At 37.9% G+C, this 26972-nt stretch overlaps 1 protein-coding gene across 4 annotated transcripts in view; it reads left to right on the top strand.

The window, feature by feature from the left end:
* Positions 1–26972, top strand: part of LOC126159813 (zinc finger protein 737-like) — a 335328-nt gene that overhangs the window by 93317 nt on the left and 215039 nt on the right. For 2 of the 4 annotated variants that reach the window (XM_049916615.1, XM_049916616.1), the window contains exon 7: positions 8083–10619. The exons of 1 other annotated variant lie outside the window; for it this stretch is intronic. In XM_049916615.1, the coding sequence (XP_049772572.1) occupies positions 8083–9751 (1669 nt within the window). In that variant the 3' untranslated portion in view covers positions 9752–10619. Of the gene's footprint in view, positions 1–8082; positions 10620–26972 lie in introns of those variants that run through there. One more of the 4 variants, XM_049916617.1, reaches the window with a different exon arrangement.

The following is a 26972-nucleotide window of genomic DNA, read 5'->3' as shown; positions in this document are numbered from 1 at the left end:
AATACCATTTATAAGTATTGATTTTGAACAGGAATCTGTTGCTAAGCAGAATATTTGAAATTTCTGGGTATGTGAATTGACAAGAAATTAATTTGAAGTACATCATGAGCTTATGAAACATGTCAGTTCAGCATCTTATGCTATTAAAGTTATTGCAAATTTTGGTGACAAACATATCAGTAAATTAACTTAGAATGCATATTTCCATTCACTGCTTCCATATAGCATGAAGTTTTAGAGTGACATCATTTAGAGAAAAAGTATTCATTGCACAAAACCTGAAATCAGAATAATAGTAGGGAAGCACTGAAGATCACCTTGCAGACACTTATTTAAGGAACTAGGGAGGTTCGCAGTACCTTCACAATACATACATTCACTTACGAAATTTGTTATTAATGAAGAATCACATTTCAAAGATAATATCAAAGAGCAGTGGCGAAATCTGACTTTGGCACAGAAAGAGATGAACTGCGCTGCCAGGAAAATGTTTGTTCGTCTACCAGGTAGCATTAACAGTCAGACAGATAGCCAACCAGCTTCTAAAAACAAATCAAAAGTATTTATGAATGAGGACATCGTCTGCTCAGTAGATAAATTTTTAAATATGAAATAGTAATTGTAAAAAAAAATGCATTGTGTAAAGAAACCTAATGTTAAACTCACAAGTTCCACATTGCAAAGTGTCATATTCAGGATCTGTGGAACATGTATTAATGTAGTGTAATATCATCAAACCAGGCAAGGACTGTACATAACTCTATAGTTACTATAATTTGTATCTTACAGCTGTAAACAAAATCATGTTGAAAGTTTGGTCAGCATGTGGTTTACCTGTGTCAAAGAATCCAAGAAAGTACTGATTGACTTTCTGCGTGGGTTCAAAAGGTATCACTCTATTATGTACACTATGATTGCCAGAATGCACTGACCAGCTGTGTGTCAATGTTACATTTGAGCAGTGCATGATAAATTAAGTCTGTAATGGTCTTATTAGTTGTGTTCAGAGGACCCTCAAGTAGATAGTCAGCACTTTCCATCTGTAGATCATGAAAGTTTCAGTCTTCTGAGCAATATCTAAAAGGGATTCACTAGACTTCTATGCTGTGTAACTTGTCCTATCTGACAGCAGGTGTATAAGAAATGTACCTACATGGGTACCAGACAGGCAAATATTTTTTGAAGACAGAGTACACAAATCAGTAGGATATGATATTACACATTAACCTGCCGACTTGGAAATTTGGATGGAAAGCCATTTCATTGTTTTATTCTTAAACTATAATTTTTAATTCATTGAACCAATGTATAACATCCTGAGCAGTTAATACTACTAACCGATAAAGTGATTATCTGCAAACATTTTGATCAATCACAAAGTAAATATATTTAATCAGACATTTAGAGTAAATGGTTCTAAAGTGTGTGTATGTGGATGATATGCACCATCCAGTAAAGAAACCTCACCAAAAGTGGAAAGCTTCAATCAGTGGTCCCTTAAATTTTCTTTTGACCACAAATTGTTTCCATGAAAGAATGAGAGAGTGAAGGAGTCATACTGTGTGTTAAGGATGACGAACATTAATAGTGATTTCAACTTCCTATGCATTATGGCAAAGGAAGTGATAACCTCACTTTCAACTTGGGCAGAAAGCCACACCAACATATGTAATTGAATTACTTACTCAAAACACAGGTAGCAGTGAGGGATATGTAGCCCAGTACCCAGTCTGTCACTTAGCAAACATACAAGGTGATAATTATTGAACTATATGAAAAAATCGTAAATTAGTTACAAACTACAGCGTTCACACACTTTATTCAACATGTAAACTTCGCCACAGCTATTGGGATTTAGGTTATGACATGTTCGATATGCCTGCCATCATTGATGATGATGTGGCTCTGCCAAATAGCAAAATTCTGCTATACCCACTGAAGTGACAGAACATCAGTGTCGTCGATGACCACCTGAATGTCGCTTTTCAGCTTGGGATTACTGTTGTACACCTTGTCTTTAATATAGCCACACAAAAAGGTTTCTGATCTGTTCAGATCCGGATGAGGGATTTTTCAGAATTGTAGGAATTTTTTAATTTTGTTTTTCAGTTAAATTTTTGTAATTTTGATTGCTAAGAACTGATACACTAATAAAAAAAATTAGTTTAGCTCGCCACTGCAGAATAATAATGCAGCAATAAAACGTAAAAGAGGGAATATCACCAAAATAAATCTTTTATTGCAAAGAAAATGAGCCATTCACATAAACAGAATAAGTGCACACACAGGCATCTGCCGACATCACTGTGAAAGATTCTACAATATTTTCTAACAATGAACTTCTTTCAATATATATCATTCCTGGGCACATTTTGATGAGTGAAGTCACAACCGGTTCATTTCTAACAGGATGTGGTGAAATATCTCGAATGTTGGTTTCAGAACCATTACTTTCAAAGTAAATTTCCTTTTATGCAAGATGATCATGCATTTCAGAATGTGTGATGATTTTCTTAAATCGTGGAGCATTATATTCACATTCAAGACTTAACGCTGACCACCAGCAAATATGAAAAAATTTTGGGCCCAGAGGACAAGCCATTTATGCCTTATATTCTAAATTTTGGTGGCACACTTGCATTTGCTATATGTTGAAAAGGTAATACAAAAAATGACGAAGTTTCGAGTTTAGTCTTTCATAATTATTACAGTTTTTATTGATGACAGATTATGCAATAATGCTGGCAAAAAATATAGTTGCCTTTCAAAAACAAGAGCGAAGATCTTGAGTGATTTCAAATGTAACTGACTTTACTATGGGAGAAGTCGAAGTGCTCTACAGAACACAAATCCAGCCACGTAACCCACAAAGTGTCTAGTGCATATCAGTGAAATTTATAATCGTACTTGTCAGAAATATAAAGCTGCTAAAATTGAAACTGGTGCCCTCAGAAAAACAGAAAAAACTGTAAGAAAGTCAATATTATATATGAAAACTTAACTTTTGTTGTAGTTCTACTGATGTATAGTAATTTAAACAATTAACTTCTTCCACTTGTGTGTTTACACAGCTTAACATTTATTTTGTTATTGGCTGACATCATATTTCCTATGCTCTGAATATCTGCTGTCATCGGCTGGCGAGATGTGACACGAGCAATGCTTGGCCCACAAAAGCACATCACAATCTTGCAGTGCTTTAGAAGCTACTGTGATGTAATTGTTGGAATTCGTGTTCATACTTTCGTCATACGAAAATATGTAGTGGACATGTTGCCACACATCAAAGATCTTTCATAAATGCTTTGATTGAGATTCCTAAACTGCCAGAAAGTTCTATACCATCTTATAAACCCATAACCATTCAAGGGATTGATGAGGTTTACAGCTCCTTGGGTAACGATATCTTTCAAGATGGAAAAATGTACTTCCATCCATTAAAACGTTTTTCACCCTGGAAAGCGCTTTTCTAACTGGGAAATCTGGGAGTTTTTCATTTCTGGACATACACTCAGTTAAAAAGGTTTAAGGCTTCCATATGAAATGAAGTGCCTATTGAGAAGAGACGCCGTGCATGTGTGGTACAGTTGTTTTATCAGAACAGCAGCACTGCATTGCAAGAATATCATTGACATAAATGGCTGAGAAGAGCTCCATGTCAATAAATCTCGTGAAGAATACAATCAAGAAATTTGAAGAAATAGGTGAATTGAGTGGTGCAGCAGATTCCCATAGCGGTCATTGAAGTTGCTTTTAGCTGACCATGCAGCAGATGCCTCAAATTCTGCATTAAGTGTTAGAGTTGTCACAGGATCTCTCTCTCTCTCTCTCTCTCTCTCTCTCTCTCTCTCTCTCTCTCTCTGTTACACACTGCCTCTTACTGTGCCTTCCCCAGTCAACAGTTCAAAAGATTTTGTGGCACATTTCACACTAGTATCTCTATAAGGCTCAGAATTTGCTGCTAAAGAAGCCCCAGGATAGGCCACAACGCTGTGACTTTGCCTTTATTTTTGGCATGCCTGGAAAAGAGTGACTTTTGGCTGGGGAATATTCTTTGGAAGTACAAGGCATATTTTACTCTGCATGGGGCCAGGAATGCACAGAACTGTCACACATGGGGTTGTCCTCCCAAATCTTGTGCAGGAACATCCACTGCACTCAGCTTATGTGACAGTGTGGTGTGATTTCACAAGCCCCTTCATTCTGAGTCACTGTTCCTTGTAGGTGACACGAACAAGCACCTCTTAGGTGTACAGAGACATCTGAACTTTATAAGGACCTTGTTATGTAACGTGATTCCAGCATTGCAAGACCACAAGCGTCTGCACCTTTATTTTGATGTGAGATGGGGTGGCATGGTATGTCAGTTGTCGAGTGAACTATTGGTTTCATGAAATCTTTGGTATCACCCGCATTATATCTAGGCAGTTTAAAGATATGTGACCTTCGAGATCCCCCAACCTAAGTTCATGCGACATGTGCATGTTGGGATATTTGAAAGATTTATTGGGGATGTATCCAGATATTCCTGATCAGAAAGATATCATATGATGACAATCAATCTGATTACACCGTATATACTGTAGGCAACTGTTAACCATGTCATGTCATGGATACAGCATAATGCAGAGTCAGTAGACGTAACTTCTGATCATATCCTAATAAATGTACCAGAACCACCATTATCATCGCTCTGATCGTTTCTCCTCTTTTTTCAATCATTACAATGTTACAGCATCCTACAAAGTTTAGAGCCCACACTGCAGCAACCAAACATCAGTTTAATTATAATCACTTAAAACACCTCGGATCGACTTCTTGTTATGAAAACAGGGTGCTGTTCAGACAATTTTCCCCTCAATGAATTCATAATAAAGTGGCTATGACGTCTTGCAGAGATACCACACTCATTCTATGATTGCTACTCAATAGAGGTTTTTTATCAACAGCTCATGTTTATTGTTGTTATTACAGTGTAGTAGTTATCGTGTCTTCTGTTAGTGTCTTTTACAATATGCAGTGTGTGCCACGTCTCTCTAATCATTAAAACCTGCCTGAATGGACTTGTTATTCTCCATGAGTTCTGTCTGCAGCTCATGGTGTAGTAGCTAGCATTGCTGCTTCTGGATCATGGGGTCCCGGGTTAGATTCATGGCCAGGTTGGGGACTTTCTCTGCCTGGTGACTGGGTGTTTGTGTCGTCCTCATCATCAACATCATCATCATCATTCGTGATATTGGCTACAATGGACTGTGTAAAAAAATAGACTGTAAAATTGATGATACAAATTCACAACAGGGCCTTGGTGGCAGTGGCGGCGGCGGCGGTCGTGGTCGTGGTGGTAACAGAGGACATAGTCATATCACCATGATTACTTCTTCTATGGGAGGGGAAACGCTTTCAAATGGAGAAATGCACAACCCAAGCAATGTTTGTGCTAGACAATATAGCATTGCTTTGCAGATTCCAGCCCTGTTACTAAGTAGTAATGCAATGGGTAGAAATAGAGACACTGAACAACAAATCAGGTGTACTTTCCCTTTGCGGAATTTTAGATGGGATTCAACAGTGTTGAAACAATCTTGATAATATAAAAATGTTCGAAAGAACATACCTTCTTTGCATGATATTGATGTTTCTGAGATAAAAGCTTTTTATAGGTTTGCTTGTATTAACAGCAGCCTCCAACCCTGGCATCAAATTCATTGACAATATTTCCTTAGTAGATGGAAGCAGATGTTATATTTTCATGACAATGTATCAAACGACCCACCAGGGTAGCCAAGAGCACTAATGTGCAGCTTCCTGGGTTCGGGTAGGTACAGCAACCCTGGATCGAATCCGCACAGCGGGATAACAATGAAGGGCTAGTGTGCTAGCCAGCCTGGAAGTGGTTTTTAGGCGGTTTTACTCATCCTAATAGGCGAATACCGGGCTGGTCCCCTCGTTTCACCTCAGTTACATAGCTCGCAAACATTTGCAGACATTCGCACTTTCCCATGAATTACACTGGACGCAGACAGTTGGGGTGTATAAAATCCGGCGGGTGCAGGGGGGGTGTCTTTGGGAGTCGTGACCCCATCGTAATACTAGCCTATATACGGATTGGCATGTCACAACCAGCCTCAGCCAAAAGTCTGAGTAAAGGTGGTGAAGTCCCATTAATCCCCTGACCCAACTAGTTGTTGGATAGAGGGTACTGGTATAGATATACAGAATGTAAGAAACGGTTTTTGTTCATGATGACTGCTCTTTGATTTGAGAATAGAGAGAACAAAGGAAGGAATAAAGTAGAGGTAACAGCTTTAGTGCCAGAATTTCTAACAAATGTGGTGTGAGCCATCAGCACTGTTTCCGCCCAGGCTGTAGTATGTGTGTTGATAAAATACATGTGCACATCCATTATTGCTGCATGAACAGTTTATGAATGTGCCTGCCACAGAAAATGTTGTCAGTAAATATTAAGGATATGACACAAGTACCCAGTACCTACACAATGGTTACATGGAGGTCTCTAAAACAATTGATAAATAATTAACATCAAACTTTATTTATTGTTGAATTTTTCCACAAATTCTCTTTCTTATCCTGGTTTGTTTATGGTTCACTGGCATAGCATAAAATTTTAAGTGTATGTTTTACATCTAATACTTTGAGAAAAAGAAAGCTATTTGCCTGAAACCTTACTTGCTTTTTTTTATTTCTTTCTTAATTATTAATGTTCAGTTACTTTACTCCCATATGTATGAAAATACATGTTCTAACTAATTCAGTTTAAAAAAAGTTGCAATATCTAGTGATGCAGTTGTCAACTTCTAGAATGTGACACACACCATGATACCAGTTACGTTAAAAAAATCCTGTGATCCTAATGAAGAGTTTAAAAACACTCGAAATTTACCAGGTACCATATCACCCAAAACTATACCCCCAACAAAACGCAAAAAAGTCAAAAGTTGCAGAGCAAAAGATAACACTGGATTATGCATGGCTTCAGTAGTTCGTACTCTTTCATGTCCAACATGATGCACATACTGGGGACCTGAAAGGCATCACAGTTCTGTTCTGTGGGAGAGGGTTTAACTGCAGGTGGAATAATGGGACCCAGATACTGAAGGGGTAGCTCATGCATCAACTGTTACTACTGCTACACAATATGTGGTGTCAGCTAGCAGTGTCTAATGGGTGATGAAGTGGCCATTTATATGTGTGCCCTTCAGTCAATGGTGTTCTGCAATGTCAGATGACCAGATGTTAGGAAGATGTAAAAATTTTCAAAAAGGCTCACTGCAAATATAGTGGAAAATTTATAACTATTTCCATCTTTTTAGACAGTATTTCCATATGTGCAAGGCTTCATACAAATTGCAGTGCCAAAAACACAGTCTTAGATTAAAACGATCTGCAAGTGTGTCATTCACATTCATTCATCAGTATACAAACTTTTCCCTTGATTGATTCTTGTTCATGAACCATCATTATCCACCTGATTAACATCCATTCTAGATACCTTCAAAATGTTGAAGCTTGCACTAGTTCTTTACTCATTGGGAATCAAACAAAAAAAAATCTGTTAACTAGGTGAAATAAATTTCATCTCCAAAGGTGAAAATGTTTGTGAAACAAAAAAAGGCAGTTACAGAGCTAAGATAATGGAAGAAGAACATTTAAAAATTATTTCTCTTAATTAAATCTTAAATACCTTGAATGTAAGAATTTTTTTGATACATTTAATAAATTGGTGTAAACTGTTAACTTGTAGTACTGTATTTTGAAAAGATTGTAGCACATGAAAGTGAATTATTTTAACTCTCACTTAAAATTTCAAATGAAATCAGCAGTGACTCAGATTCATCATCATTGAATTTTCTGTGTTTAATTTCTTTTTAAACCACTTTTACCTCATCAGTTCTTTCCTTCTGGTGGAATATAATAATTTTAAATCATTAACAGTTACTAAATATGCAATTTCTTATGCACTTTTATGACTTGTGGCCTATAGTACTGGATTTATAGACACTCAAATATTGTTTCTTTGTTGTTTATATATCAACATTTAACATTCTTGCCCTCACTCTTCAGATTGACACAGACTACTGGTGGGAGCTGTGGCATATCATGTGAAGAAATTCGTCACCATGGGCTGGTCCAGGATGAGTCGGTGATAGACGAGGAGAAGTCAACACATGAGTTTGGTACAGAAAATGTGACTATAGATGAGGAATGCTCAGTTGCCTCCCAATATGACTGTAGTAAGAGGGAAAAGGAATTACATCTATATAGCTGTGATTTCTGCCAACAGAACTTTCCTTCAAAATACAGACTCATAATGCATGTGTTTATGCACATTGATGGCATGCAACCACCTTTGTATGTTTGTAAGTGGTGTGGTGAGGTATTTCACAGTAAGGTTAGTTTGGAAACACATTTGAGAATGAGAGAGAATTATCATGTCTTAACTGCTGGCCGCCATGAAAAATATGGCTATAGTGATGAGCATCAAAGCAGTATCTTCTTGGATAGTGAGCCAGAAGTTTCTGTTACAGAACACATTGAACAGCCTTCATATAATGAAACTTGGAAAATTTCAAAGAAGGCCTATAATGACATGTGTAACACACACATAACAAATGATGCAGAGAAAACAAGGGCTTATGGAATTTTATCTACAGCTGTTAATGTCAGTGCCCAGGCTGATCTACATATCGCAAATAGAACCGACAAATGTGGTATGTGTGACAAATGGTTTGCTAGGTCAGGCGATCTGATGACACAGGCCTTAATTCACACTGGAAAGAAACCTCACAAATGTGAGATTTGTGGGAAATCTTTTACTGTGTTAGGCAATCTCAAGAAGCAAACATTAATTCACACTGGAAAGAAACCTCACAAATGTGAGATTTGTGGAAAATGTTTTGCTAGATCAGATTGTCTGAAGACTCATTTATTAATTCACACTGGAAAGAAACCTCACAAATGTGAGATTTGTGGAAAATGTTTTGCTAGATCAGATTGTCTCAAGATTCACATATTAATTCACACTGGAAAGAAACCTCACAAATGTGAGATTTGTGGAAAATGTTTTGCTACATCAGGTTGTCTCAAGACCCACGTATTAATTCACACTGGAAAGAAACCTCACAAATGTGAGATTTGTGGAAAATGTTTTACTACATCAGGTTATCTCAGGACTCACATATTAATTCACACTGGAAAGAAACCCCACAAATGTGAGATTTGTGGCAAATGTTTTGCTACATCAGGTTATCTCAAGACTCATGTATTAATTCACACTGGACAGAAAACCCACAAATGTGAGTTTTGTGGAAAATGTTTTGCTACATCAGGTTGTCTGAAGACTCATGTATTAATTCACACTGGAAAGAAACCATACAAATGTGAGATTTGTGGAAAATGTTTTACTACATCAGGTTATCTCAAGACTCATGTATTATTTCACAATGGAATGAAACCCCACAAATGTGAGATTTGTGGGAAATGTTTTGCTACGTCAGGTTATCTCAAGACTCATGTATTAATTCACACTGGAAAGAAACCCCACAAATGTGAGATTTGTGGGAAATGTTTTGCTGCATCAGGTTATCTCAAGAATCATGTATTGATTCACACTGGAAAGAAACCTCACAAATGTGTGAAATGTGTGAAATCTTTTGCTAGGTCAGCGAATCTCAAGAGGCATCTATTAATTCACACTGGAAAGGAACCTCACAACTGTGAGATTTGTGGGTAATCTGTTGCTAGGTCAGGCACTCTCAAGATGCATGTAACAATTCACACTGAAAAGATACTTCACAAATGTGAGATGTGTGGGAAATCTTTTGCTGAGTCAGGCGATCTCTAGAAACAGGCTTCATACACACCTAGAAAAGACCTCACAAATGTGATATTTGTGGCAAATCATTTGCTAGGTCAGGTGATCTCAAGACACATGCATTAGTCCACATGGGAAGGGGACCTCACAAATGTGATATTTGTGACAAAAGTTTCACTCAGTTGGGTACTTTCAAGACACATGCATTACGTCACATCAGAAAGTAACTACAAGTTAGTGTTAGTTTATGCAAATAGATTTTCCTGGTTGGTGCCCTCAAGGCCTATAAAATAATGAATGTAGTAGGGGGACAATGAATTGTAATGCCTGTGAAATAACATTAAAGTGTGGTAGAATTGTGAAAAAAGTGCAATAATGTGTACTATATTGAGGTAACAGATAATGTGACAATATAAAAATCCCTATCTGCAGCTTGAGATGTTAAGAAATTGTATTACTAAATACTCCAGAAACATGAATCAAATGTGTTTTTGTCATTAACGCTGCTGCTTTTTCCTATCGATCTTGAGACAAGAAGATTGTGAATTGTGATAAATCCTTACCTTTGTCAATAGCTATAATTACCACACAATATTCAGTATAAGGCCAAGGAAATGTGATGACTTGCTGCTTATTATTCCAAACATAGTCATTATGTAGTAATTGTAACTCTGCATTTGAGAAAGTGACAGCAAAAATATATTCATGGCACTTCCTTCACTGAAGCTAGTAAACTCAACACTGGAGAAACATGATTATGGCAATTATTTTACTCAGGTATTTTGCCTCAAGAGATTTGCTATATATGTCACTAACCCTTAGCGCCAGAATTAATTTTTTCGTGATTTTTTTTAAATTGCGTTATTATGTCTGTAAAAGGTATTACACAACAGAGTTATTTTGACGAAAGTCATTACCGCCATTAGCAAGATATTTGATGTTGCCATATGGCAACACTAGGTGCTTTCACTACCTAATTTTATATGGATTACAACTTCAACTAAAATAAGTAGGTTATTGAAATTTTTTATTACATATACAAGTTTTGTCCAAATTTATTATTCAGTCTTCATCATATAATTGGTACTTTATAGCACAGTACAATTAACAATCAAAAATCAAACTCTGAACTCAGCGTTATTTTACATGAAATGGAATAAAACAGTCAATACACAATCCCACATTACACTTTAAACACGTTGTTCTCACTATAGGTTTACAGTCCTTGTGTGCACACCTTTTCTTCTTCTTTCCTGCTGTGTGCTGGACGAGGTGGTCAGTCTTATCAAACCTAAATGAATCTGATATGCAGCTGTCGGAACATGCCCTTGATGCAGATGGTCTGCCGGCTCCTTTTGGTAGAGCTTGGTGTCTTTGCGAGTACACTGTTGCTATGTCTGTCTTGAAATAAAGCTGAGAAATGGTTTGGTTTCTTGCTTTATTATACAAAATCCAACTGTTTTGTATGGCGACATCTAACATCTATGTAAAGAGACACCACTACCATTTCTTGCTTCTTATTGCAATGCGATAGCATGCTAGATTCTGATCCATCTGATCAGTACCTCCCATATATGTATTATATTTGGTTACCAGTTTTGGTCTGGGACTCATTATATTTCGCTTTTTTAGTTGTGAGAATCTCTTGACTTGGCCAACTTCTTGTGCACCACATGAAGAAGAGATCATTGTGACAACTGAGTTGTCCAGCCACCGCACATACAATAATCCATCACTCTTCTCTATTGCTGTCTCAAAATATCCCCAATCTTTCTTGGAAAATAATTTTCTATTTTCCAGTACACATTCCTTAGGAAGCCTGTTTTCTCTGATGGTACCAATGGCAGAGTATCCACAGTACTTGAGAAATGAAAATAGAAATGCCCCTGTAAATAGCTTGTTCATGTAGAAGTTGTATCAAATTTTTCTCTTCACTTCCGGAATTTCATCCAATAAAACAAGTAAGGGACTGGCCGACTTGCCAAATAACTGCTCATAGAATGCTTTTCCCTTAGGAACTTTTCCCTGATACGGTTCATAATTCACAAAATATCCATCTTTAGTATTTAGGCTCCATATTTTATAGCCGAATCTAATTGGCTTACCATGAATGATCTGTTTGCATCCATGGTGGCCGTAGTACTTCACCATACATTCGTCATATGACAGGTGTTCTTCAGGTACAAAATTCTCAATGCAGCACTTCTTCAACATGTCCATAACTGGACGAATTTTCCATGCCTTGTCATTTCCATCAGTGCAGTGCAGAAACCTGCATATTTGTAGAAATCTGTCTCTTCTCATAGACTGAGACACAGCCAAGTTTTTCATGTCATCTTTTGAGTCCCAATAATTTCTTTTAGAAGGTAAATTATTGTAGCCACAAACATACAAAATGGAGATGAAACACGATATTTCGTCTGCTGTAATTTTTGGGTCCTGACAATTGAGAAATAGTGCATAAAGCTTTGTTTCTTTCACTAAATGCTCAATAAATTCCTGGCCAATGAAAAGTTCAAATATGTCAATGATCGACATTTTTTCATAGCTTGAGTAGTCAGGTTTTTGGAAATTAGAGGTAATTTGACTGTCAAAGTCAGCTCCTTTCTCCCACTGCCTCCCACACGTATCTTTTTCAGAAGCCCAGTTCACAATATTGTCCGATAATAAGGTAGATCTTACCTCAGATACAGATGGCTCTGGTATATTTGGACGTTGTGTAGCTGTTTCAGGAACAATTGGATCTTGTGCAGTACGCATTAATGGTGCTGGCGGATTACAGTGCTCATAATCAACACCAATCCTTTCGTTATTTGGCATCCTTATTTCAGCATTAGCTCGTAGTTGACGAGAGGACAGGTTGTCTAATAATCTGTAAAAATAAGAAATGAAATAGCACATCATAATAAAGTCGGCATCAGTATACAAACAATTACAAACCAATGATAGGCGTACTTACCCACCAACATGTTCATCTCCCGAATCTTCATCTGTGTCTACATTCGGATCTGGGGGCTTAAGAAACACATCACCTTTAATATTGTCATTATAAAGAATCTCCAGCGCATCAGCAAGCGAGAAACCTCTTCTAAAACAAAACAAAAAAAATTCGTCCTTTTACTGAGTACAAGCGCCTAGCGTTACCATATGTCAACACCGACGTTCAAACGGACAAAATGAACGTAATTTATTTCACAGAAAGCAGTAACCTCCAAAGAATATATATTTGAGTATTTAAAGCACAACCATACTAAAAAACCAAATTATATATCGTAACTTACTGTGTAAAACATACTTACTCGAACTTGCACTCCATTTTTCTTCATCGTTCAGCAAACAACGACTTCCAACACTACTTACGCCACAGAATTTAAATGTATTGTTAAAACTGTTGCATTGTAGTTATCTATACAGTCTTGTGGAACGGAATCCAGTGGAATCAACGATTTTAAAAAAGTGTTACAGACGTTGCCATATGGCAATGCACGGCACTGATGGGTTAATAGTGTGTACATTTATGTTCTGTTAGTACTAATCCTGCATTAGTAAACGTAACAAAAGATATAGCAACCTGCTTAATAGCATGTTTCTCCACCTGTGGAACACAATACAATGACAATTCTACATGATATGGATTAGACATGTCTTTTACACATTTCTGGATGTATGTTGCACCAGTTGTATTCCTCACGTTCAGATCAGCTAAATGGAGTGGTCGAGACATCGGTGTTAGTTACCATGCTACTCAGACCACTGTGTAGTAGTTCTGCACATGTGACATGGACAGTTACCCTGCTGAAAGTTGCCTTCACCATGGGAGAGCACATCAGGCATGAAGGAATCTATCAGTTGCAACATAGGTCACATAGTCTGCAACTGCCATGATGCTTTCGATTACTACCAGATGTCCCAAAGGAGCCCAAGTGACTGTCGCATAGCGCAATTGGCCCTCCATCTGGTGCCATTCACCTAAATGGTAGCATATCTGGATGTGATAACTGATCTAGTGTAACAGGAAATGTCACCCATCCTGACAGTTGACATTTTCATTGTCCTTCATTTCACCATCATGACGCCTTGCCCGCTGGAGTTGCAATTGAACGTTTTGGTGGATCGGTATGGAAACATACAGTGACCGTATGTTGTGGAGCCCCATGTTCAAAAATGTACATTGAATTGTGTGTTCAAAAACATGTATGGCTGCTGCATCATTGTTTTCTGTCATTAGATATACCACATATTGCCACTTGTCCAGCTTTACAGAGCAGGCAAGCCTCTAGCCGCCATGATTTGTGATGAAATATAGATGTATTACACCTTTTCATAAGGTTATGGATTTATCATCTTTCAGACACTTTCCACAGATGTTCACAAAGGTAGCATAGATCCAGCCAACCAGCTTCACCACTTTTGAGGCGCTAGTTCCCAACTGCAATGCCACTGTAACTTGCCCTTTGCTAAAGTCACTTACAGCGTTGGATTCATATGCTATCAACCCATCTAATTGGTGGAACAATTTCTTGTTAATCTCTGGTCTGTTTATATACCTGTTATCTGCTTATTGCATCATGTGTGTACAACATGTGGCATTCAGTCTCCTGATGGGCAGTGTTCATGATATTTTTGTTCATCAATTCATCTTCACGTCAATGGGTCAGATGCAAAAATGTGTAATCTAACAAATTCATTGTGCCTGGTTGCCTTTACACCAGTGCACAACTGCTGTATTTTCTGTGAAATTTTTTTGTTTCACAAAGCTTTGTAAATGATTCACAGATAATGTAGATAAGTGTCATGCACCAAACTTCTTAATTATTTGTTCTGCGTTTAATACTGTGTAAGTTCTCTAAAAGTGAAATAGGTAAACAAACATTAGATGTTACAATTCGATTCCATATATTTTTATACACAAGAACAACACTTGGGGGGGCTCAGAATGTCTGTACTAAATATGTCTTGTGTTATAGTCAAAGATGTTTCCATTGTGTATATTTTTCTTAATTTGTGTAAATAAATGACGTTTTTGGAAATCTGTATTTATGCTTCATTTTTAATTTCAGAACGATTGTTTTTATTTTTGATTTCCTATCTATTTGATATTGGTGAAAAGTGGTTTAGTATGTCCCATCATATGTGCAGGAACTGGATATAGTTGTGATTAAGGGATTGGCACTGTTCTGTTTTGCTACACTTTAGCTATGACACTTTGTAGTGATGTGATTACATTTTATTCCATCTTTCTCATGATAGGACATCCACAATTGCTGTATAGATTATTCATAATAGGCAGCATCCACATACATACATAGTAAATATTATTTTCCAATAAAACGAAAGAAAAACAGGGTGTCTGGCAAATAGCCTTATATTCAGTTGAATCTGAAAATATACTACTAAGTGTGGCGACTATGCACATTGTGAATCTCTAAATCTCTAAGTAAAACAGTAAAATTTGTAGTAACATATGTATTGAATGTGTCACCTAAAGATGGGTCATTTAGCGTTTCTCTGGTACACGAGATGTAAGCAGAAAATAAACATATTCAGTGGTTGTGTGGAAAACGACCCAAAGAACTGAGTCTACATAAACACAGTAGATACCCATAAATTAAAGAGTGTAACTGCACCTAATAAAATCATAACCTAAACTAATCATGACAGAATAAACTGTTGTACAAGAATTGTCAAGTACAAGTAAATTGTAGGATGTGGATCCAGGAGTACATGGAAATCGAGCATATTGTTTAAAAAACAACAATGTAGAGTGCTTTGAAACAATTGACTTGCATTTACATCAGAACTTTACCTCTAAGGCCACTAACAGACTGAGGGGTGTAGTGCTGGAGAATGGGATGGAAGGGCACCTCTGATGAGACTGAAAGCTGGTTGCCAAGAGTGAGTCAAAATTGATCGCAGCAATGCTTTATGGCCCCATGTGACCATTAAAAGTTGTCTAATTGGTTGCTGGATGGTTTTCTAGAAGCTGCTCCTCACTTGCGATGCTTCTCAGAAGTGTCACCCCATCAGCATTCACACTGTCAGGATGGTATGAACATGAACAAAGCATATACAGTGGTAATTGGTACAGAACCAGCCCTTGCCTAGCCACAGCTCTGCAGTGAAACATTTCATAAAGTGTTTCTCACTTTGTCAGTCTCCCATGGACACTTCACTCCCCCTCATAGCATCATGCTAATTATTTCAAAATCACCAAAGTAGTAGTTTAATGTTTGAAAATGCTCCTTTGGACAGGTGGCTCTTGCTAAGGGATGCAAGGTTTTAATAGGGGAAACAAAGAATTCCCAAAATGTAGTAAAAAAGGTGGACAGGACTAGAAAACTCAAAAGCATTTAAAAAGTTAAATATAATAGTACAATAATTTATAGTTTGAATAGGCCGATTTTGGTTATTGTAGAAATATATGCAGCCAACTGAGATAATGAACTGGTACAGTGGTGTGGTAGTGCAGAGGCAACAAGTGTTCCGACCATGTACTGAGCCAGCTGGGAGAGGATGAGGGCTGTCAAGATGCATCAGCTGGGCAGTGGCTAGGCTGCTGCAATGGTGATGCCTATGGGTGGAGTTTGAGTATTGTGGCCAGGAGTGACAGCATTGGGGCCACCAAGTGTTGTTACTAGTTATGAAGGTTCAGATCATGGAAGACTGTAAAACTGCATCAAAGGGTGCATCAGCAAAGGCTGGCTGGGTATTTCAATACAAAGAGAGGTTTAGCTCAATAATATTGATAAGATTCATTACCTTTCCTATAATCTTTGCAGTTTGTAGCATAAAAGTTAAAATTACAAGGTTATTGAAGGATACATTACAAACTGATTATATATGCATAATGAACTAATCTCATTAAGACAACTGTAACGCAATCATTGTTTTATTAAATCTTATCTCATGTCCTTAATTGTTGATTGTTAAATTCTACGTCATTGGTTTGGTCCTTGACTGAGGTAATGCTCTCCCATGTTACAAAATACGCAAAATGGTAAAATTATACAATGGAAACAAACTAATAGATATTAGCATCACATCTCCTAATGATTAGTCACAAACGACAGTCGTGACTGAATTGCGCCAGGATCCAAAATCCACTGAAGTATAACATTACCCAACAGCTGCTGCTTGTGCGCCACTGGTTTTGGTGATCTGAATAGTTCAAATTATCCTTGATCACATATGGTCCATATAACCATTCTGAGGACAACTACAGTGGCTGGAAGAGAGATGACACTTGGCAACCACTCTATGTAGGTCTTCCAGCTTACTCCATTCAGTGATGTGAGCAGTGCCATGGTCAATGGTAACTTGCAATTTTCCCAAGCTAACATTCATCAGTGGTTTGCAGAAGGCAAGTCTTTGATTTTTTTGGTAGTGTAGGCAGGCTGTTGGTTGGGTGCCAGCACAAAAGCTGTTTCAGGCAAATCAGCAGAAAAAGTTCAAAGCTGTTGTGTGTGTAAGTTAAATGAGCAGATAACCTAATGGTGGGTGTGATACATCATAATAAGAACGTTGAATAAAAGTATACCAATAGAGAAACTCGATAAGTCTGAAGTGTAAATGCATGGTCACAGCAGAGAACTGCTACTACAGTTGACTGTGCTACCACATACAGTAATATGTTCCCAGTGGGCATAAATAAAGATTTGTGCACTGCAGCAATAGTGCGAAAGCAAGGGAATTCCTTACTTTTCTCTAAAAGCAGTGCAATTTCACAATTCATGATACTAGTGAGCTACCCAAGCACGACTCACGCCCCATCCTCACAGCATTAATTCCGCCAGTACCTCGTCTCCTACCTTCCAAACTTCTCAGAAGCTCTCCTGCGAACCTTGCAGAACTAGCACTCCTGGAAGAAAGGATATTGCGGAGACATGGCTTAGCCACAGCCTGGGGGATGTTTCTAGAATGAAATTTTCACTCTACAGCGGAGTGTACGCTGATATGAAACTTCCTGGCAGATTAAAACTGTGTGCCGGACCGAGACTCGTCCTTGGGTAGCTCAGTTGGTAGAGCACTTCCCCGTGAAAGGCAAAGGTCCCGAGTTCGAATCTCGGTCCGGCACACAGTTTTAATCTGCCAGGAAGTTTTACAACAAGGTTGATTCCTATGTGGAGTAGATCATTTGCATGTGTACTGATGTATGAAAAAGTTTATTAGTTATGGTTTACAGGAAGGTTTCAGCTGGCACTAAGTTAGGGCTAAGTCTCTGTTGCAGTCTTGGCTGAATGGTAGTGTGCGGGGTGTTAACATGCAACAGTTGCATGGGTGTTATACAACAAGATCTCTAAGGCTTTGGTTACTTCCAAAGTTGCAGTCAGTTTGCACAGTTCCCTGTGTACAGTTATTAAGTCACACTGGATCGTGTTTTTAAATTCGTAATATTGCATTATTAGCACAGTGGCTATATTATGGATTTGTCAGTTGGTAGCCAAAAGGTTGTCTTCCATGTGATTGAGCTGCACATGCCAGCATACTAGGATTTCACGATACTGCGTAACAAAGAATGAAGCTCGCTGGGGAACTTTATAACAGCGATCAGCATCAGTCTGATCAGGGGTACCAAATTTGTTTTCAGCACAGCTGCACTTCCATTAAAGCAAACTTGTGGAGTGGTACTGTGACTGGTTGTTCACAGGATAAACAGTGTCTGTAATGCAGTGAGTGAGAATTAAATCAGTGTGAAAAGACAGACATGGCAGTACACACTGTCTGGTCGTTTCTGCTTGCATACTGCAAGAGTTACGACTCATGTAGAGGCAATTTGAACACGGTACCAAGGTTCGATGGCTTCGCAGTCAAGATGATTGATCAGCAGTATTTATAGTGTGTTCACAGGTGCTAGTTGTCTTGAAACTTTGCACAAGTTTAAAAGTTTATTATTGTTTCGAAAAAATACTGATGATTTATGTTGAGTATGGCTGAATGTTGAGAGGACTGAATTCATAGCCAATTGTTTTTGGCATGCTCTTAGAAAGAACAGATGACGTTATGGCCTGGCATATTGCAGGATTAGGTCAGCAGTTCGCTAATGTGTATAATTTACTGTAGTTGTGCTAATTCTTCACTTTGTTGGGAAACCAAATGTGAGTTTCTTTCCCATTTTTCTGACAATCTAATGAGAATGAAACTGAATTTTGGAAGTGTCCATTATGTAAACTGGCATGAATATGGAGATGTTAGATTTAGGACAAGGATGTCAAAATGGGAGCCAGTAGACTGACCCAGTACTGATAACTTCCTTGGTGAGCTATGGGAAAGAATAGAGGGCTTAGCTGTTAGGAAAATGGCCAAACCAGCATCAATTATCTGTAACGAAGTTAAAGTTGAGAGTATTGGTTACATTTATAATTATAATGTATTAAAATATAACAGATGGTGCCGTAAGGATGGGAGGTGAACAAGGAAGGGAACAATGATCAACTGTCCAAGCTTATGATGTCTCAAGCAAACTTGCATGTTGTGCACCACACAGGGTAGCCTATGTAATGAAATGAAAACAGGCATTCACAAGTCAGTTTTTGAAAATGATTGTAGTCTTGTGGCTGTTGAGGGACCTAACTGGTCCATGCCAGTCCTAATTAAATTAGGTGATAAAAACAGATGGCAGAACATGACAGTATGAAGTGAAAAACAGAAATACATTAACAGGAAAAGTGGTGACATCATGCACTAGAATTACTGCAACTGACATTTAATCATAAAGGGAAGCAAAAGGAAGGGCAGGAGCTTCTTGATAGATGAATCAGACGTTTTTTCGTCATCTCATCAGCCTATCAAGGTGTACTGAACTTACGAGCGGTAGGAATCGAAGTGAGTGTGCTGCTGCCATACTAGATTTGTGTCATGAAGCCATAGAATTTTGATCTGCTGCTATTAAAGTATGTCAAAGGTAAAGGTGGTAAAGGAATGTGAAATGAGCAGAAACGCCTATACATGAGGTAAATAAATGAGTTAAAAGAGGCAAAGAATTTAAAATTTTTTTCAGTGATGCATTGCTGACAAGTACTACATTAACTTTGTAGGTGTGTAAGGAGCTGTGGTGCGTCCAACTGTATAATTATTTATACTGTACTATATGTGATTGTATAATGTGGTACATATCAGCGGAAATGAAAGGGTCAAAAAGTAACCTGTTTCAGTAATGTATGCATATCCAGATACACTGCTCTTTTGGTTAGTTACAGATGGGGAAGCACAGAGCAGTTGAACAGATTGCATGAAGCATTCTAAATCTTTCCGTAAACGGAATGGTGGTCATCAGAAGAGTTTGCATTCATCTCATCAAAATAGCACAGCCTAACTGGCAGGTGAAACACATCACTGGAGGGACAAGTACACAACATTGTGGGTTAGTGAGTATTTAATTAGAGTATGAGCGTAAGTGATAACATTGCTGGTGGCCACATTGGGAAAAGACTTCATTATTCATATTTCTTTATGAAGGAGTGAGCAAGGCTAAAATTCGTGTGGTGTCAGGTGCATCAGATAGGGACTGCTCGATAAATGTGATTCTGTGCTGCTGAATGCCATATTTAATTCAATGGAGGATGTAGATAATGTCTGAGGTCCCCTTTTGTACAATGGCGATGAGTAATGTAGGACAAATGTTCATAAGCATCAAATGGAGGCTCCAGTATTATTATATAAATGTACTAAACAGATAGACATCCAAGGGCAGATCAGTGTTCAAACTGGAAAGTGTCAGTGGTTAGTGAAACATTATGAATAAAAATAACGCCATAGTGTAGGAATTAGAGATAGTTACCTACTCAGGGAACACTCTGTAAGTGTCTAAGAGCGAAAGTTGTGTTTCATTGGTATTTGTGTTGTGTGTGAGTGGAGCCACAACAACCCTAATTGGTGTACTGTAGTTCTCAGTGAGCAAGTGGGGCACACATGTTTTTGTACGACAGCAAGATGGCAGATGGTAGAACGGACTATAGTACAAAAAGGAATCAGAAGTAAGTGCTATGACCAGACCAGTGTCATTGCGTTGTGTCAGGATTGTCTAACGACAAAATGGTACAATTATGGATCCATGCATACATTTATTCATATCTGTGGGGTTGTATCAAAATAATGCCACTTGGACATTAACCATATGTAATACAGGTAACTACCACCAGGTCTTGTGGGAACAACCCGTTTTAATGATGCCTACTCATTTGAATAGTGGCAGATGCAGTAGAAGCGCAACTACAATTAAGAAATAGTACTATATTAGTTGGCCAGAGCACACAATGTAGTTAATGACGTCAAAAGTGGATGGAGAGATAACATGCATCACTGTAGTGAATGTAGTAAGTAAGTTATCCCAGGAGGATATTAAATGACAATCACTGGGTAACCCATAACAGAAAGAAACAAAATAATTATTGTATAAGAATATGCACACTGGCTGATCAGAGTATTTCAAGTGAAACACTGTGTTGAAGCTTAAAGGAAGGTAATCTATCACATACTAGTGTAACAAATCAGCTTACTGGTTTTGGCTAGTTTCAGGGGAGAGTGACTGTCATGTCATCATTTCTATCACACATGAAATACAGTAAACAAAATACAGAAAAAGTAACGCAAAGCATAAAAAGAGGTACTCATGAAAATATTTAAAGTGAAATGTAGATGACCATCTATGAATGGCGTGCTTTCAGAGTAACTGTCGCAGTGACAAGAGCAGTTAGCCCATCACTGTGTAATTACAACAATCAATGCATCTACCCTTGTTTGCAGAACCGTAAGTAAATCTTATTCATCCATATGACAGTGAAGGTGCTACTTTTGTTAGAAAATTGTTTGTCTCTTAACTTCATATAGAACTGGGCATAATTAAACATTACCTTTCACAAACCATTGCTGGGATACTACATTTGAAACCTTCTGTGTCTGTAGTTCCTTTCAAGTATCATTGTTTGGTAATGGAGTTAAGTCATTTGTGATACAGCAGTAGTATATAATTCAACTTATCTATGCTTTCGTTCTCCTGAGGTACCATTCATACCCTACATTTTTCTCATGCTGGATCTATGGTCTCGACATGTAAGAGTGTCTTCTGACAATGGACTTACCTGTGATGTTCAGGATTTCACGTCTGAAATCTATTGTATATTAGGTGGAGAATCGAGGAAAGTGTACTTTTTAAAGGCGTAATACATTTCCTATAATGGCATATGGCAAAATCGTAACCATAAATCGTTTGTTTCACCAGATCAATCCACATGAGGTACAATACATTCCACCACAAATTACGAAGACCAGGGCTTATTTTTGCTGTGTTATCCTGTACATACAAAGACTATAGATCATCTGACGTACAAAGGTGCTGCCAAACAGTAACATATGCTACACTATATGCATATGTTAGCCTGACTGCTAGTAAAATGTTGCAGTGTGAGTTATTATTTGTTTACAAAAGGCTAACACAACTTCCAGATAATATTGTTTTATACATTATAACTTCCCACTAGTGTATACTACGAGAGTTTTGGGTAATTTCAAATAACTGTGGTTTGCCGATTTTAGGCGAGTGTGTCAAGTACATGATCTCTGTAGGTTACTCATTGCATGAATTGGTCTTTAGTGTTAACTCCAAACACCTCATGTAGAGGTCCTCTGATTGTTGCAAATTTGGTTCTAAACTGTTTTATAAATGAATGCACTTATCTCTTGTCTCATCATGTATTTAATTAAGAAGTTTACTTGCCTATTGTGGACAAGAGAACTATGAATTCTAAAGTAAATTTTGATAGTAAAGTGGAAATAGCATGACATTAGATAATAAGTGAAGTTTCGTGTATGTGTTTTTCGTACGAAACTCGGCAAAAGAAAAATATGTATTGCTATAAAGAAACCATTTTATTAATAGCAGCTACTGGAAAGACACTTCGTTACATAATGTCTCCAATTATCTATTTCACTTCAACGATGCTTATGAACTGGTTCAGTAATACATTCTTCTACCTCAAAACTGTAATTCTCATCTTATAAGAATGTAGTATTGATTAAACCTCGTTTGCAATAGTGTAAATTCGTTCCTAAAAAGTTCACTTCACATGACGTAAAATCTTGAGTGGATATAACGAAAAACTAACAGTTATTTCATGTATCACCACAGTGCGTTTCTCACTTAAAGGAACGTCTAAGGCTTTACTGAGTAACATAGTAATCTCCTGATGATGTTGAATAGTAGCCCCTCACATTCTCTTTTACTGGTACATTATTATTACTAAATAACTAATCTCTCTAAACTCTTGTCCACTGTATAAGCAATTACTTCTGGTCACACTTTAGTCATTTACATTATCACTGCTCTCGTTACTTTGCTGTTAATATGCAGTAACTTATAAAACAGCAAGGCACACTCCAGTTTTAGAAAGCAATTCTTGCAACTTCTTGCATAAAAAACTGCAGATGGAAAATGGCAAACTAGCCTCAACTGGAGACTGGTTCTACAGTCTAGCACAATTCGTTTGCACGAGTCAGTCAAAATGACTGACTGAACAAAAGAAATATTACTCACAACCACATCAATAAAATACATTTCTTCCCATAGTGAAATCACTCCTACACAGAATAAAATATCATATAAAACTTGTTCAAACAAACAATACCTCAATCCCATGATCTCAAGGCATAAGGGTGCTTATTTCTCAAGGCATACTGAGGATATGCTGACAGCAACTTGTCCTTTTCTTCCTGCATTTCTGCATGATAGTACATGTGCCTTTTCATAAATTATTTTCAGTTGGACTAAGTGACACTGCAGAAGGTGGCAGAGCTTGACCATGGTACAGCGGTAACCAGTCAGAATGTACTACCACTGCAACCACTGTATAGTCGGACAATGAATATCTGCACTAACAGAAATCACTCATATGGTGGAATAAGGGGTTTCATATTGAGGCATGAATTTCTCTGTCTTCCCTTTCTTAATCATGGGGTTATGAATCAAAAGTTATTCTCCAGGTTTATACTGAGAAAGCACAGCTCCTTTGTTACTTCGTTCATCATGTTTCTGGGTAGCTTATATTTATTTTGCTTTATCTGCTTACAGATAGCCTTGAGGTGACAACTTTTGCCAGATCCACGACAGATGGGAGATTATCATGCTCAAATGGGGAGCTCATAGGCCGTCCATATACTTCCTCATAGGATGTATACCTAGTTGACTCATGTATATGACTATTTTACGCAGAAATTACATAGGCGACCTACCTGTCCCAGTCACTGGGTGTTTTATGTAGTAAGACAAAATCCGAACTGTTGTTTGATGAGCACATTGGAGGTGGCTGTTAGCTTTTGGGTGAAAAGGTGTGTTTCTCTATTTTTTGGTTCTTAGAAATTTGTCCGCTTGTAAAAACAGAGTGTACAAGAAATCAGTCCTTTGTTCACTTAAAATATCATCAGGAATTCCGAATGATAAAACTTAACTGTTGACAAAGGCACTTATTACTGTTCTTGTAGTCATATCTGCACACTTGTACTAGAATTAGATATCTAGGAAAAGATCAGTGACAGATAGGATATATTTATTATTTTATATCGTTTGTGACAATGGTCTGACAATGTCTGAGGTAACATTCTGAAACGGGTTTGTAACGTCTGTAGCGTCTAGAAGAGTTTGTAAGGCAATTTAAGTTCATGGTGAGACTGACCTCTGACCCCAAGGCAAAGTAGTTTTGTATGTGCTTCTGAACATCAGTCTGTCTATCTTCCCATCGATACTGTGTGTCTATTCTGGCATTCATGGGTTTTTGTCCATTATGACACGCCTGCAAACTGTCATGATACTGAGATAGCTTGCAACTCTTTCTGCAATTATGACTCTGTTGCTCAGGGGGAATTATATGGAATAGAATATAATCAACTATCACAAAATGTGGAAGAGAATTGTACCAGTGACATTGTACATCTCTCAATACTTCTATTAAAACATTGTCAGTCTGAATCATTTTGACCATATGGCTCAGTGCATCAGCATTCAGTTGTGAACAGCTTTGTTTGTGGCATACGTCACAATCCTATTTTGACAGGTTTAATGCCCAACGAGTCAAATGACTACTCGGGTCCTTTACAGTGAACCTCTACAAAAGAGCAGTATTATCAGGCACTACAGTGAATTTTCTTCTGTACAGACAACATCCGAACCAGATTTAAGTGCTAGCAATTATTCCTGACAAAGAACAGCACTTATAGCATATTCGAGGTGTCTGTTCAAAGGATATAAGGCTTCTCAGAATCAGTATATTAATAATGTGAACCTGTCAAATCATATTTAAGTTTCCTCATAGCCAATTCAAATTCTTCTGTCCGCTCAAACACTGTACCTTACTTTAACAACTTATTTAATCGTTTGGATTACGAAAGACGATAATAATTAGTGAGGCCAAGAAATGTTGAATCTCTTTAACGTTAGTGGGCCTGGAAGAGTCTCAACTGCTTTGGTTAGCTGTGGATCTGTCTTAACCTCATCTTAACAAGATATATGTCCCAGGTACTTAGCCTTTGACTGTGCAGAAAAAAAACTTTAAATTCAAATGTGTACGCTGTAACCTTGATAAAACGTACCTTAATCTCACCAAATGTTCCTCAGTACTCCTTGAAAATATATTATCTAAATACACTAAAGACGCCGTAGGCTTCCGTCATCTTAGTAACAAGTCAGCGAATCTTTGGAAAGTGACAGGCGCATTTCTAAGGCTGATAGGCATGTGTAAAAAGTCATACAAACGTCATGGAATCACAAATGCGACTTTTAGGTATCCTGGTGCAATTGGAATTTGGTGGTAATTAGAATACATGTAAAAGGTAGTAAAATACCTACAGTTTCCCAGTCTGTCTAATGTTTCGTCGATATGGGGTAGAGGGTAGGTATCAGCGGTAGTTACCTTGTTTACTGCTTGTACGTTAATGCATAGGCTATAGACTTTCTCTGTAGTGATTGCCTTTTTGGGTACCACAAAGATAGGGACCAAGCAGGGGTTTGCAGAGGATTGATCTATCCCTGCAGCCAGCTGTTGTTGTGTAACATCCTGAACAACAGATTGTAGATAAAAAAGGAATCTGTCCACTTCCGAGCCTGTCCAGTTTCTTAACAATTGGCCTAATGTCTTAAGTTTGAATTTCGTGTTGTACAACGTCAGTGACTGACATATACTGCTGTTCCTCGAACAACCAAGCATATTCCTTTAATATCGAATACAAAAGATTACACTGACACTGGAAAATGTGCTAACTTTTCATAGGCCTGATTTTGAAGCAAGGTCGCTACTGTGCAAATTGTCCTTCTGTCAACTGCTTCTTGCTCTTACACTTTAACTCTATTTTATTTACACCCCTTCTCACATGAATCAACGACCTGTAAAGAACGTTGTTTAGACCGATTGTATCAACTAGAAAGTCCAATCTAGGCAGTATTTGGATTGTGAACACTGGCCTGTGCCACTACTGATTGTTACCAGTTTTGTAAGTTTCAAATGCTCGTGTATGTGGTTCTGTTGGAGGTTGTGGAAGAGGCCTCATCCCACAAATTCCTAGCTATTGAGGGTAGCGAGTTCCACCGAAATAGTTGCCTCACTGAATCGAACAATATGTGCACCATAATCTACCACGACCCAGTACCAGTGTAGGAAATCCTTCTCTAGAATGACACTGAAATCCCTTCTGCGTCTTCTCCAAACTTGCCTTACAAAACCATAATTCTTACCATGCGTCTGCAGGTTAACGAAACATATTCCTGCAGGCAGTATTACTTCTCTTAATCCTCTTATGCTACAGCGCACTCTTATCATTAAGAGAAACAAATAATGCTCTAATTTCAGTCCCTGTATCTACTGACCACTGACTCTTTGGCAGCTCTTTCTCTGATATTGGCCTCTAAAATTATGTTAGTCACGTCATTTACACTTCTGTCTTGGGCAGGCAGTACTCGCATTTCAGCGTTTGGAATTCGTGTCATTTACAAGAACGATGCGCAGCGTTTTGCTTTTCGACAGAGTAGAGACGAACCTTGCAACCACCTTGCAAACAAGTGTCAATCTTATTGCCTCATGTAGTAAAGTAGGTGAGGCCACCTTTACTTCACTACATATCTGTAGATTTATTCCACGTATGAAGACGTCAATTGTTCTGG

Source organism: Schistocerca cancellata, unplaced genomic scaffold, assembly GCF_023864275.1.
Source record: "Schistocerca cancellata isolate TAMUIC-IGC-003103 unplaced genomic scaffold, iqSchCanc2.1 HiC_scaffold_1147, whole genome shotgun sequence".
NCBI lineage: Eukaryota > Metazoa > Arthropoda > Insecta > Orthoptera > Acrididae > Schistocerca > Schistocerca cancellata.
This window is presented reverse-complemented; position numbering and strand designations above follow the sequence as displayed.